Source organism: Cetorhinus maximus, chromosome 22 (assembly GCF_964194155.1).
Source record: "Cetorhinus maximus chromosome 22, sCetMax3.hap1.1, whole genome shotgun sequence".
In the NCBI taxonomy this organism is placed as follows: domain Eukaryota; kingdom Metazoa; phylum Chordata; class Chondrichthyes; order Lamniformes; family Cetorhinidae; genus Cetorhinus; species Cetorhinus maximus.
The window spans coordinates 42,129,414-42,144,640 of NC_135900.1; the positions used below are offsets into that span (position 1 = coordinate 42,129,414).

Sequence of the window (15,227 nt, forward strand, 5' to 3'; positions counted from 1 at the left end):
GGGTGGTAGGTACCCACTCATGGGAACATTCAGTCTCTGATTCTCCAATACCCTGCCAGTGAGCAAAAATGTATTTTACAAGCACATGGGGAGCAATACTACTCAACTACAGGTCCAAACATGTATAAGGTAAACATAATAATGATTGAAAACTGTGGGTACGATACACGATTAAACCGCCACGTAACTGTATTGATACCACAGGCTCTGGGGAGAACAGATTAAGCCATTTTGTAATGTAGCAACTTTAAAAAATTTTATTTGAAACATCTTTCATGAAGTATATCCCGATGCTGGATCCAAGTCTTCTTTAGTTTGGGGGTCTGGGCAAACTGGAGCCAGGGAAGGGAAAGTACAAACCAAAGTGCTCAGATTGTTTTGAGAGAGCTGCATTACCCAGGGACACAACCCAGGATTGTTAACAGTCCCTAAGGCCTCATCTCTTCTGACCAGAGATGAGAATGTCTCCAATTGATCTAATTACCATTTCTTAACTATTAGTGTTTATTAACATAAGGGACTAGAAAGGACCTATTTAAATCACATTTGCCTTAATTGGACATTTATTGAACAAATCCTTAAAGTAATTAAATAACATTTATCATTTAATAAAAAGGAACTTTAAAAGCATAAGTAGTAATTAGAACTCTTTATGCAATTTTTTTTCATGCAATATACTGCTGGCCAAATGGGACCATCGCATTTTTCAATTAGTAGCACTGTGACTTCTGTTTGGTGGGAATTTAAATTGCCAAATCCAAGTTCAATTATGATAGTTTGGATATGAACAAGTAGAAAATGAGCCTTCAGCCTCTAGCAGACACCTTTGAAAGCAAAAATTAAATTTAGAAAATTATAAAAGAATGCAGTAAACACAAAGGTTATGTTTCCCTGACTGAAAAGTGACCTAAATAGCTAAGGAGGGACTGTTTGCAAGAGCAGCAACCTTGACAATGGGAACACCGTGCCCCATTTCAATTCGCAGGCCAAGAGATAGATCTGAGAGAAGATAGTAAAGCATGTGAATGCCAAATTCACCAAATTAGGATGTCCAAAGAATATTCAATAATATCAAGAAATCAAACAATATTCAAGGAATTCAATGATCGGACAGAACATTCTTGAAGAAAAGTTGCAGTCAAACAGAAGGGAAGGTTTCTTTCCTGACTGATCTAGATTGATCTCTGAAATAGATCACAGGCAGCCAGGAGCAGATGCTAACCAGTGAATGGGAACTTCAGATGTTGAATATTAGAACTGCAGTCAGCAGTCTAATATAGGAGGTTTAGCCAAATATCTTTGGATGCTTCATTCTTACATGATAAGCTCTGCATTTCAATTATTTAAGGCGTACGTAACAATAATATTTTACTATCAAGGAGTGCCACGGATTCCACCACTCTTCTCCATGAAAAATTCAGAGCTCTCAATTGGACAAGCCCTCCCCTTTCCTCCAGTGAAATCACAATGAGAATGGAGAATGGAGGGGACCTCAAAAGGCAAACAGGCACTGAGTGAGAAGCAATACTTGGGTTTTATGAGTGAAGATTACATACTAGATACATTTAGTACTCTTCCAATGAAGACATAGATGTAATTTTTAAATCAGCAGTTTTACCTTTTTCCCCTGTATGGTACATATTTTTGACCAGATGCACAGAAAGAACATTTTCAGATAATGATAATAGATGTTGATGCAACAACAGAATACAGACAACCTGTCCTGTGGCAGCTGATTTATTTGATCCTGCAATTACAATCAGGTATGTTTAACGTATCTAGTGGGTATATAATGGGTCTGTAAGTGTGACTCAGGTATCAGCGAGGCTCGGGTAATGATATTTCTCAGACTGGAACAGAAGATTCCTTTAGCTGAAATGCAAACAGTCAGATTTTCCATAACCTCCTGTTCTTCTTGGTCCTCCTCCCAAGGGTTAGAGTCGTCGTAATGGAAGCAAATTTCATGTTACTATCCTTTTCTGGGTTTGCCATAATATATGGCTTCTTCAGTTCTTCTAAGAATATGACCTAGATCTCAAAATGTACAAGATATATAATTTAATTCCCCCACCCAATAATGTTCTTAATTGCTATTTTTGAGCTAGTAGCAAAAAAACTGTTTCCACCATTTCAAATGGAAATGAGCACCTAATATGCTTGTCTGAGACGCTGGAGGTAAGGCTACATTTTCTGCACATCAGCATTTCTCAAGCCCAAAAAATTGACCCTCTACCTGGCATCACTGAAACAAAGAATTCAACTTAGTTATCAAAAAGCATCCAATTCCATCATATTTTTATGTTGTATTTTAAATAAAATATCTGTTTATATTTCTAAATCTGCAACAAAAGAATGCCATTCTGGTTGATTATGTGCACTTAATAGCATATGCAGGAAATGCAATGGGATCCATTGGTTAACAGAATGCCTGCTACCATCTCAGTAGTAGCTGACTAATCTTATTTGGTCATCAGCTTGTATCACAAATTCATTTTTATTTGTGTGCCCATTAAGATGAGAGGTGGCAGCACTAGGAGTTGAAATCCCTTCAGGCATTCTGTATCACTGGTAAGCATCCCAGTTCAGGTACAGCACAGCCAGCTTTAGAATAAAGTTCCCACCCCTTCATGCAACTCTCAGAAGAACACTCACCCATTGTACCAATGTAACACTTTCCACAACCTCTATCAGTGAGAATTTAGTGCCAGATTATTGAAATTTTTATGACAGAGACCCACACCGATTTTCCTGGGATTCTAGCAGCCAGCATAAAAGGACTTCATTAATCAGACTTATACCTGAACAAAGGAGCCAGTGAGGGGAAAAAGAAGTGCAGAAATACACTTAGTTTCCCATATGTTGGTTTTGAGGCTGGTTGAGGTGCAGTGAGCAAAGTATTTAATTGATATACTTCAAGCCCCAAACTAGAATAAAGAGTCAATAATTCATTCGAAATGAACCCTTTCATTTATTGCTATAATTTCAATGGACCTATTTCAAGCTTTGATGTGTCAATTCAGTAAGGAGGAAGGGGCTCAAGATAAATGCTTGAAAAGTGCTATGCCCTCTCAGGGTGTCATGTCCATGAACAATTTTGGACCAATTTTATTTGAATAAGAAGCATTTGCCGTTGAATCTCCTGATATTTGTTATACTATAAGGGCCCAATATTCAAGATATTAGCATTTCATCATCACTTTCATTTTTGGGTTGGAGAGGGAGGTTTATGTTACACATAGTCTATGCCATCTTTTTCTGAAAAGGGTAGAAAATGATTGCATTTCAGTGCAGCTTTTGCAAAACATTACTTTGGAAAGCTTGCTGTATGTTCAGGAACCATCAAAAAATCATTAGAAGTAGGAGAGTTAAATATTCAAGAGTTAAATTCTTATAAGCTTACTTTCCTCCAGTACCCTCAAAATCAGAATTATTAAGATTTTAAATCATGTATTAAAGCCTGAAAGATGTTCACAAGCGACTCTGTCCAGGTGTCCTGTTGATGTCCCTGAGATTGTGTTGCCTGATATGCTAAGAACACAAGGGTCAACAGTGTCCTCTCAAAGTCCTCAGACCTGAGCTGCCCAGTGTATTTGGATAGTCTGTAAGTAAGCCTTTGGATATCACCGATATTCTTGGGGATGATGTAATTGATAATAACGTTAAACTTCTTTGTTGCTCTCAATGATGCAAGCTCTTCATCCTTCAGGGTGCATTTAAAGTTGGCATCCACGTTCAACCCACCCAGAAGAAACTAGAAATGCAGAAAACAGATATAAAAAATGTAACAAAAATGACAAAACCATGAAAAAAACCAGTCTTAAATAAGTCAATTGTTTAGGATTTGTAAAAGAATGAAAACAATTTACACAGATCCCCTTTTCCACACTCTCAAACAATATGCAAATGAACTATAAAATCAATGAGGCAAGAGATTTGATCCTTGCTCTGTGTCTACATCTCAGTGAGGGGACCAATTAGGGGCTACAATCAATCTATGTGTCCTTAGGCTAGATAAGGAGGAAGCACAAGAATGGTCAGGACTCTCACACCTAATAAATATTCAGTGAACACTGGAAATGAAAAGCTTTGAACATTGAATGAAGACAGGATTGAGCTCAGCTGTGACTGTCCTCCACATTTGAATAGTCCGTGCAATTTGATGGCCTAAGCTCACACATGAAGGATGGTCCACTTGATGAAGTCCAAGAGAGTGTCCAGAATCCATGAAGCTTTACTCCAGCATGAACAGAGGAGGGAAACTGGAATAGTGATTGGGAAAAACAATGGAGAAATTAATAGCAGTTTGAATCTCTATCTGTGAAGAGTGAAATAAATTTGGGGGGAATTTTACAGGCCACCCCTCCCCCTCGCTGCCCCCCCCCACCATGGCAGGCATATTTTCAGCAGGTGAGGGGCACATGAAGTCGGTCAGGTCTTTGCTCACTGCCTTCCCACCCACCCTCGACCCAATGCTCATAATACGTGGGAGTTGGGAGTGTAGTGGGTAACTCTTTCGAGTTATCAACAGATCACATGTAACTCTTTCGAGTACATTCACAGTTCTTGGTTTCCGGGAGTGGGACATGAACCCACAACCTTCTGATTCAAAGGCGAGGGTGCTATGAACTGAGCCACAGCTGACACCTCAAAGTGTAGTGGGTAAGGTGCACATTAGGCCACCCCCCATTAGATTTATTGAGGTCCTTAACTGCCAAATTAATTGACAATTAAGGACCTAATTTATCTCCACTGCCATAATACGCTGGGCAGTGGAAGGCGGATGAGAGTGGGAAGGTTGTTTTCTCACCAAAGTTGGTGAAAGAGTGAAAGATCATATCCCCCTTTGTGCCTCCCTGCCTAGCCTCCAAAACCCACCCCCCAACCCCCTCTCTAAGGTACCTGATCCCTCCCCGCACAAGAAACCCCGGACTCATCTTATACGGTGTCCATGACATCTGTTTATGTGCCTCCTTGCAGTCCCAGCAGCACTCACTACTCGAGGGCAGGGCATCCTTCACTGCGGGATTGGTTTTTAAGGTTGGTCGGTTTGTGGCCAACTTTTCTTCCAGGAGGTGGGGCGAGCAGTATGCCCCCACAAAAAATTCAACCCTTGGAATTAATGCTTTGGACTGGAGAATAGAGGTAGGTGTTTGGATTAATTTTATACTCTGGGTTTTGATTTGGTTGATCCAGCATTGAAATCCACTGAATTGCAAGAACTGAGGTCAGTCCATATTGCAGAAGTGTTCTATGTATTACTAAATACTGCAAGCAAGCTGACCTACACCCAGTACCATGACTAAATTGGCAGGGATCGGATACATAACAAATTCTCTATCACCAAAGGCAAAAAACTACCTCCCCTCTCTCTAACTAGGCAAACCAGGAAAATGGATCAAAAATGGTTATGCAAAAAAAAACATAAACCTAAAATTGTTCATAAAACCTGGGCATATAATGTAAAACTATCAAATACCGATTAACAGGGAGGAGAATCATGGATGATGTTATTTGAACATCAAAGAATTTTTTATTAAAACCAGTCATAAATCTAAAGGATTGAAACTTGGATTTCTGTGTACATGGGTAGTTGGGGTAGGATTGTGCTGATATCTACTTACCTTGGACCATTTTATTTAATTCAATTCTGTTGGACAAATTATCACTGAGCAGCAAAGTTATGAGAAGCCCAACCAATAAGGAAGCACTCTGTAACAAATTAAGATAGTCAAGAGGATAAATGAGTGACCAAGTAATGGGGAAGGGGGTTATTTTTTGTGATGGTGTTGTTGGGGTGGGGGATGGGGGTGGGGTGATGCTAGTATGGTAGAAACAGTGAAACATTATGATGTAAAGGCAGATGCCACCGAGAAGGTTCACAATGAAGATTTTGGTCATCACTCCCTGTTACCATTAGTGCATAAAATCATTGAGGTTACAAGGGAGAAAACCATTCAGAATGTTTGCAGTGTGGGGATCAATTCACTGGGAACAGTAACTGTGGGAAAAGTCATTCAGAAAGGTCAATATGAGAATTCCATTTATAGAGGAGAGTTTGAATGTCCCTCATCAGTGGGGATAGTGACTGTGTGACACTGACTACTAATGTAATGATAGTGCAAAGAATGTAGTCATTGAAGAGTGTTTACTGCGAGAGATCTGATCACTGGAAAGGGTTATTATGGGGTTTAGTCATTCACGAGGAGTCTAGTGAGGAACCCAGTTATCAAGTAAATTATTGTTTGGGACCAAGCCCCTGAGTAGAAATTATATGAGTGTTTATGTCAGTGTTAAGGGGCGGTGTTTAATAATACACTGAACTTACAACACAGAAATAGGCCATTTGGCCCAACCAGTCTCTATGTTGTCAAATAGCTTGACTCACAGGTAGCCACACTATTCCCAAATCTCTTCAACCTCTTTTCCTTTATTCACCTATCCAGTCTAATTTTCAATGTTGATATAGGGTTGGATTTTCCCTGTGAATGACCTGAACCCTCCCCGGGTGAAGCAGTCATTGCCCACAAGTTTCACAGGGATGCTCCTTAATTGGCCTGAAGACAGATTTTCCAGCTAATAGTGGCTTCAGGGGCAGGAATGGAGGCAGGTGTTCTCAAGCGAGGGTTCAATTTAAACTGAGCACAGCAGCCATAACTGTGACTGCTGATAGTGTGCTCTAACTTCAGCTTGGAAAAAACTGCATTGTGAGGAGACTGGAATGTCTCAGGATAGCCAGGAGCCAAATTTTACACAACCCCACCGGTGGGTTTTTACGCATAGTGGGGGGGGGAAGTGTGAGGTTGAAGGGACAGGTTCCCTCTGCGTTCCCGCCCCCCCAACCTCGCAGTGATTTTATGCTGGAGCAGGTAAGGCCTCGGACAAGAAGCCAGCCCATCCTTGCCCCATTTGAAGCCCTTCAGTGGCCAATTATTGGCCACTTAAAGGCCGTTTCCCACACAGCCTCAATTTTTACGCTGGCAGGAGGATTGAACTTCCGTGGGGGCAGCCCAAAAAAAAGAGAGTTACATCTTGGGTGGGAAGGGGTGGTTGGGGTTCTGAAGCCAGATACCCCCTACCTTAAGGGGCAGTGGCCTCCAAACCTCCTTCCTCCCCGCTCTCCCCCCCACCATACCCCCCCAGATCCACCTCTTCGCACCCTCCCAGGCCTCCCCTCCCCTCCATTCCCCTCCCCTACCTGGGACCCCTTGAACTTACCTGGGCCACCAGTGCCTGGAAATAGGCTCTGACATCCTGCTGCATTTCTTCTTCTGTCCACTGCAGTGCTGTTGGAAGCTCTCTAAGATGGGACTTACTCCTGAATGAGGGTGCGGAAGTCCCGCCTGCAGCCACTTAACACTCATTTGACTGTGAAATGTCTGTGGGGCACTTGGAATTGGCGGAGATTTGTTCCTCGCTGGCTCTTTGGATGTTCCTCACTGGCTCTTTGGATGGCGGGAAGTGAGACCCTGCCATCCAAAAAATTCAGGCCAAAGGCACAGAACCCAAAGTAGGGCAGCCCCTCAATTCTCAGATGCAGGCCTGGACGTCCTCCAGGAAGCCATGAGGAAGAGAAGGCAAGTCCTCTTTTCAGTGGGTGATGGGAGGAGGCCACTCACCCAGACTGCGTGCCTGGATGGATATACCTGACACAGTCCGCTGAAGGATTGTAGTCTGCAGAAGTTGAATCCAGTATTGGAAGAGGTTCAATGATCAAATCTGCTCTGGCAAATTAAATTCTAGCCCCAAACCTCAGGACTCCAGTTCGCTGGGTATTCAATCTCCAGCAGACTCACCAGTTGAGGAGACTGAGGTCACATGCTGCTCTTGAATATGGGAGGAATGTGGGCTTAAGGCACTTACTGACACGTCAGAAAAGGGTCAGTCCTATAATGCTGCTGGGGACCTGTCACCACAGATTATGTGCAGCTTCTAATGAATTGGAGCAGCTGACATTGGTCATAGAGGACAGTGGTGCCTCTTCACACTCTCTTTTGGCCTTGCAGGAGAAATGCACTCATAATGCTCACAAGAGGGCCCAGATGGATTGAGGAGTCCCCAACCTTCAAGTGATCACAAGTATGGAGGAGGCAGCCATAGAATTAACCAATATCGCGATCATTGAGGAAGCCACCATGGCAAGCTGGGCTCTTGCGGTGGAGATGGTGATTAGAGAAGGCAATGCACTCATTAAGGGGAAGCCTTGCACTCCACTCTGCCCGACAGCATGTTAAACACTATTCTGCTTTGAGAAGCCTCAGCATTGCAGAGGCCTCTGCTCTCCAAGGCTAGCTCTAATGTTCCCTTCTTTTGTCTCCCACAGGTGCAAACGTTGAGCCAAGGAGATCATCTCTCTCACCATCACCAGGCTCAGAGTCAAGAAACAGAGCTCTGAAGAGGCATCACGACATTTTACAGTCACACCTTCTACCAGTGTCGATACAGACACCTCAGTAGGTCCAAATAGTGTGGAACTGGGTGAGGAGCGCAGGACTTGTGAACGGGAGAAGGTGTCAAATGCAGTTGTGGGTGATTTCTCTTGGACAGGGAGAGCATCTGTGTATCAGGATCCAGGGACATATAGGCTTGCCTCTGCATAATGGTGCAGCTCCAGCACCCTCTGGAGATCCCGCACAGGTACCTTCATGATGAGGAAAGTCACCATGTGCATCTCAGCCACAAGCCAAGACAAGAGAGCAGGCTGCCTCCACATCCTCCAAGATCACAAAGGGAGCACCACAAAGAAGTGGTCAAGGGTGGAGACCAAGACATCACGCAGAGCACTGAGTAGGTCACTGGGGTGTCTTCTTCCTGTAACTGTGCATAGTTTTCCTCTTGAAACCAGGTGTATGCGCCTCCTTTTATTAATGGCAGGACAAGAAGGAAGGTATGAAATGAAGAAGGAAGGAAAGAATTAGGCAATGGTGATGGTGAAATCTCTGGGCAGATGTGCATCCTTCATTGGTAGAAGGATTTACATGTTCCACAGTGCGTCTTCAATGGATGCGTTAGCATAAGCAGCTAAGAGTGAGTTCCATGTAATGCCTTTCTTCCTGGGTCAGAGGGATTCAAGTTAAATGTGCCTGAATCAGATGATCGCTGACATTCATGGCATGTGATGTGATGTGACTATTGAGCTCCGCCCTTGACTCAGCCACTTCCTGGGCAGCTAGAGTATTTCTGTGTTCTGCAACTTCTTCCTCTAACTCTTCTTCCATGTCCTGATTCTCCTCTTCCTCTGTTGAGCTGTACCATCCCAGGATCTCACTATCCTCAAGGTCCACACAACTCCCTGGAATGCTTTGGACCAGGATAATGAGCGAGACCTTGCAGGAGTGTACTGCAGGGCACCACCTGACTGGTCCAGGCAGCAGAACCACATCTTCAGAAGGCCAATGCCCTGCCTGATGGTGATCGGAGTAAGCAGACGGCCCCTGTTTTTCCTCTGTACCTCTGGCTGGGGGTCTATTCCATATCCTTTGTAACCTGGGATCCACAGAGTTTCAGGCTGGAATGAAGAGCTGAGGCAGCCTGGTCTGCCAGTGGAAGAAAGAGTCATGGCAGCTGCCAGGAAAGCTAGTGAACACACGCAGGAAGCTCTTGTTGTGGTCGTAGATGAGTTGGACACTGAGGGAGTGGAAACTCCTCAGTGGAAGATTGTCTCCCTACTATCTGTCCATCTCCATTCAGCTGGTCTGCCCCAGACAGCGAATGCAGCCACTGTACCACCATGAAAATCCCAACATGCCCCTAAACATGTTCTCAATGAGCTCTCTAACAATATTAATTGGCCTTCATGAAGGATTGGATGGGATCTAGGGGCTGCCTTCCCATTGCCCTGGTGAAACTCACCAGCACCTTGCCACAGACAGAATTTAGGTGTTTCTTTTCACTGCTTACGATCAGTATGTTTGTATTTAAGAGTATGCATGTTCTCTTACCCACAGAGTGAGTGTCCTAATTTTAAAAAATCAGCAGAAAGCTTTTTCTAAGTTTAAAAATGGAAATAAAATTTATTTATTATCACACACATACACCAAATCTGACACACCGTTTCACTCACTAGTCTCTCACACACAAAGATTAGATACAGATGCAGGTATTATACCTTTATACTTTAAATATCTCAGCCTCATTTGTGGCAGGAGATGATGTTGATGCTTTCACTGAAGTGAAGGCCTGGTAAAGAAAAGGATTCTCAGTAAGTTCTTAAGGTTTCTTGTGGTTGAATTTCCAGGAGTTTGGACCTCAAGTGAACTTGAAGTTGGAACAGGTTGGGGAGTCCATCACTCTGTCAGAATCTCTCACTTTCAAGGTGTTGCTGTTTATTACCTTGGCTGCTTGGTTGACTTCCAACTGGTTCAATAGCTTTCATTGTAACTCTCTGTCTCCAAGCAGCTTCTTGATGGTTTTAAAAGCAGACAACAAAAAATGGAGTGTATCTTGATTCCAATTAACCTGTTTGCCGGTTGACACCTTGAGATTCATGTAGTCTACTTTATCAGGGGAACCATCACAATGAAATGGAAGGTTGATAAGATCCATTCATACCCATTTTACACACATTGGGAAGAATTTTACTGCCCATCCCGCCGGCGGGATTTTATTATCCTGCCAAAGTCAATGGAGTTTTGAATGACTCGCCACCTTTTACGGCCCCATCCCCACTGCAACAGGGCCACAAAATTCTGACCATTGAGTTTCAACATTCCCTTTTGTCCAGGGTGAAACAGAGAGACAGGCCATCTGGAGTTCCAAAGTCCTTTTGTTTATGATCCATCCATAAACAAAGGGCTGTGTGAATTCCATGGATGGTTCTGAACATCCATATTTAATTAGGTATTCACTTGAGACTCAAAACTGTCTGAAGCTCAAAATGCCAATGGTCACATGATTTGCAGCAGCCATTTAAATCGTCTGTTTGTGTCAGTTTGAAAAGTATTGGTTGAAAGCTCATATTATACAGGGACATGGCAGTGGGAATTAATTAGAGAAACTGGTATGCCGACCAGTGCTAATACCTTCATTCCCAATCGCCTCCGTTCCCACCCCTGGTGGGTTCAGAAAATTCAGCCCTATATTTTCTGCCTCAACCAATAACCCTGGAAATGGATTCCACGGCCTCACATATCTCGGTGCGAAGAGGTTTCTTCTGCCATCCATTCTAAATAAATTACATTTAATCCAGTATCAATAGCCCCTCCTTAATGACAATCAGCTACTGGAAATAGTCGGAAGTACCCAGTCACTGGATGATATTACATTGAAGAAAAACTGCACATGTTGGAAATCTAAAACAGTGGCAGAAAATAGAGAAAAGTACAAGTCATTCAGAATCTGTAATGAGAAAAGGCAAGTTTAATTCTTTCTCAGAACTAAAAATTACAAGATACCTGAAAGCACTTTGGTGGGCTTGTGAAGAAATAGGGGAAGATCAGGGAGAAACAATAGATACTTTGATCAGGGAGAGGAATATACTGCGTAAGTTACAGATGCTGACTGACCTGCTGCTTATTTCCTGCATTTTCAATTAGAAATAGGGAAGTTCACAGAGATATCAGGAGGCCTCAGCACTTCATTAATTCACCAGAGGATGCTGTGAGGTCCAAATTCTTTCATGCTGCCTCACTAGAGGGTGCTGCAAGATCAATTCATTCTATTTAAGTAGCTGACTGTACATTTGATGCAAGGTTCTGTTCTTTAGGAGCCACATAAGCCATTCAACTTTTGTGTTCAGATCAGCTCATGAGGATCTCAAACTTCACTCCTCTTCATTTTCCCATGCCGAATATTTAATAATCCCTTTGGGTCTCCACAGATATTGAGGACTCAGAACAATTTTATAATCTTTTGCTTATTGGTTAAATGGTTACTTTGCAATATGACCTAAGAGTTCATGCTGAAATTATAGCTAGCAGGAGAGGTGCTTCTGGATATTTTTTATGTATTGGGGAAGTTGTATATAAAAGGTTAATGCAGCTTTCATTCTTATTCTGGTTTATTCATTTATCGCCTTTATTGATTATGCTCTTGTAAATTCGTGTCTACCTATGTAAAGCTTCTCTAATGTTAAAGACGCTATTTAATTTATAAATATAAATTGTTATCAATCTGTAGTTATATTCCTCACAACACTGACATTAATGAGGACGTCTCTAAGCTTTTGGTCTTGCACTCATCAGGACACTCACAAGAACACCAATATAAGGGGAAAAACAACAATTTATACTGTATATGAAGAGAGTACTGATTGGTTGACAAGTGGCATTGCCATGGAGAATGCACCAACGATGGTGACTTACAGTTAACTGTCAAGCATTGTTTGAAATTTAAACCAGGCAGTTTGACACTGATTGGTCAAAACTTTGCCCTGAAGACTGAGTCAGCGAATGGCTGTCACTTATTTTGTTTAGCTGAAACGGGCACAATGTATGTACATGTTCTTTCTGTCTGCAAACAACAGGGCCCTGTATATTAATATATGTAGCTTCCAGTACACGCAAATGCGCCACACTGCAAGCCCAACTGACAATCTCAAATTGGTTGTCAGCGTAATTCTTAGCACAGTGAGGATTATTTAGCAAATGTTGCCTAATCGCAGAATCACATCTAATGTTGGACACTGTGTTTTGAGTTTTGCAGGCACGGGCTGGCTGGGTTTGGTTTGTACCTTGCCCATTGCAAACAACAGCTGGGACATGCTGTTTGATACGATCTGCCAGTCTTTGGGAGCCTACATACCTAGCATCATACTGGCACTGAAATTCATATACCACATTACTCAGTTTGTGATAGGCAGAACATCTTTTTGGCTTGACAGCAGCATCCTGTTAGCGGTGAATACCACTTGTGTTGCCACTGCATTGTAGCAGCATGAAACAGCTGGCTTCACCTGTTGCTCAAATTTGTGAGATACCTTGCCCTTCCAGCGTAATCTGAGGTAGGATGGGCACTTTTCAGGACTGAAAGTGATGGCTTTAGGCCCGTTCATGAGTTTGTGTGATATACAGCATGAAATGATCTGATCAGGGTAGCCATTATCCTGCAGGATGCCTTTGATGTGGCCTATTTCAGCATCAAGCTTCCATGGTGAGCAAATGTTCTGCACGACATGAATTGGCTAAATGGTTGGGTGAATAGTTACAACCAGCTTTGACCAAGTTTTCCACATACATGATGAAGGATTCCTTCACATTTGCGAAGGCCATACTGGACTCACATATCAATAGCAATGCTGTGTCCATGTGCTCATTTGATATTGCTAGCCTATTCACCAATGTTCCATCTAAGGAAGCCATGGATATTTGCGCTGCAGCACTTTATCATGGCGTTCTAGACCCGCCACCATGGTGTGAATCAGCATTCATTGAACTTATGAACTCGCAATTCATGCAGTTGAGTTCAGTTTTAATGACACCATGTACGCCCAAATAGATGGGGCTGCCATGGGATCCCCTCTAAGCCCAGCTCTCGCAAATATCTTTGTTGGGCTCCATGAGAAACGTGTCTTCCATGGAATGACACCTAACCTCTTACCCCTCGCATATTTCCGATGTGTGGATGATATGTTTGCTATAATCAAACCTGCAGCTATATGTAACAATTTACTTACATGTCTTAATGGGCTCCATCATGTGCTCAAATTCAGCTTTGAAATGAACTCCCTTTCCTTGACATACAAGTTGAGAAATCTGCCAGGGGATTCTCTATCACGGTTCTACCGCAAGCCTATCTTCAATATCTGTGTTGGGATTCATTCAGGTCCACATACTATAAGATTGGTCTTATCAGCAACCTTGTAAATAGGGCCTGAGCCATTTGCTCACCATGCAAGCTTGATGCTGAAACAGGGCACATCAAAGGCATCCTGTAGGACAATGGCTACACTGATCAGATCATTTCATGCTATACATCATGCAAACTCATGAACGGGCCTAAGGCCATCACTTTTGGCCCTGAAAAGTGCTCAGCCTACCCCAGGATACCCTGCAAGGGCAAGGCATCTCGAAAATCTGAGCAACAGGTGAAACAAACTCATGTTGCAGTAGCAACATGACTGGTATTTGCCACTAACTGGATGCTGCCGTCAAGCCAAAAAGACATTCTGCCCGTCACCCAAATTAATAATGTAGTATATGAATTTCAGTGCCAATGTGATGCCAGGTATGTAGGCGGTACTTCCCAAAGACTGGCAGATCGTATCAAACAGCATATCCCAGCCGCTGTTTGCAACGGGCAGGGTACAGACCCAGTACCCAAGCAGCCTGTTCTTGCAAAACTCAAAACACAGCGTCTAACATTAGATGTGATTCTGCGATTGAACAACATTTGCTAAATAATCCTCAATGTGCTAAGAATAATGCTGACAACCAATTTAAGATTGTCAGTTGAACTCGCAGTGTGGTGCATTTGCCTGTACTGGAAGCTACATATATTAATACACAGGGCCCTGTTGTTTGCAGACAGAAAGAACATGTACATACATTGCGCCTGTTTCAGCTAAACAAAATAAGTGTCAGCCATTCACTGATTCATTCCTCAAGACCAATCAAAGTCAAACTGCCTGGTTTAAATTTCAAACAATGCTCAGCAGTTAACTGTCAATCACCATCACTGGTGCATTCTCCATGGCGACGCCGCTTGCCATCCAATCAGAACTCTCTTTACATGTAGTATAAATTGTTGTTTTCCCCTATATTGGTATTCTTGCGAGTGTCCTGATAAGTGCCAGATGAAAAGCTTGGACGCGTCTCTTTTTTCAGCAATACTCAACTTCTCCTTCTACCAAATGACTAAATGAAGACTTTCCTAATTTGATGGCTTTGGAACATTTTGGTGCAAAAAAGCACAATGGGCATGTTTCCTCTAAACAGGGGCATTTGACTGTACAGTTTTCTTTTGTTTTTGGATGTTTTGGGGTAGGTTGCAGGCTGCTGTTCAAAATTATTTGGTGCACTGCATGGTACAGCACAGCAGTAAGCCTGTGAAGAACGCTATGCTGCACAGCGCTATGTTGATTTGGAGCAGATTGTTTAAGGCATTGTAAAGTACCATGTTGATTGAGAACAAAATGCTACATTTTACAAGGCACCTTTATCCAAAGAAAGATAAAGTGTATTTGTTCCGTCCTCCTGGGTGCTCCACTGAACAATAGAATATATCAATCAAGTTACAAATCAAATTCCACTACACTGAGTAACTCTCTAAATCTTGTAACCAAGAACAGTTAA

General features: G+C 42.6%; 1 protein-coding gene across 1 annotated transcript in view; it reads right to left on the reverse strand.

Moving 5' to 3' along the window:
• Window positions 1-1,721: 1,721 nt before the first annotated feature.
• fam180a (family with sequence similarity 180 member A) overlaps window positions 1,722-15,227 on the reverse strand; it is a 63,711-nt gene continuing 50,205 nt past the window's right edge. The window contains exon 3 of the mRNA XM_078568173.1: window positions 1,722-3,751. Within this exon, the coding sequence (XP_078424299.1) occupies window positions 3,431-3,751 (321 nt within the window). The 3' untranslated portion in view covers window positions 1,722-3,430. The remainder of the gene's footprint in view (window positions 3,752-15,227) is intronic.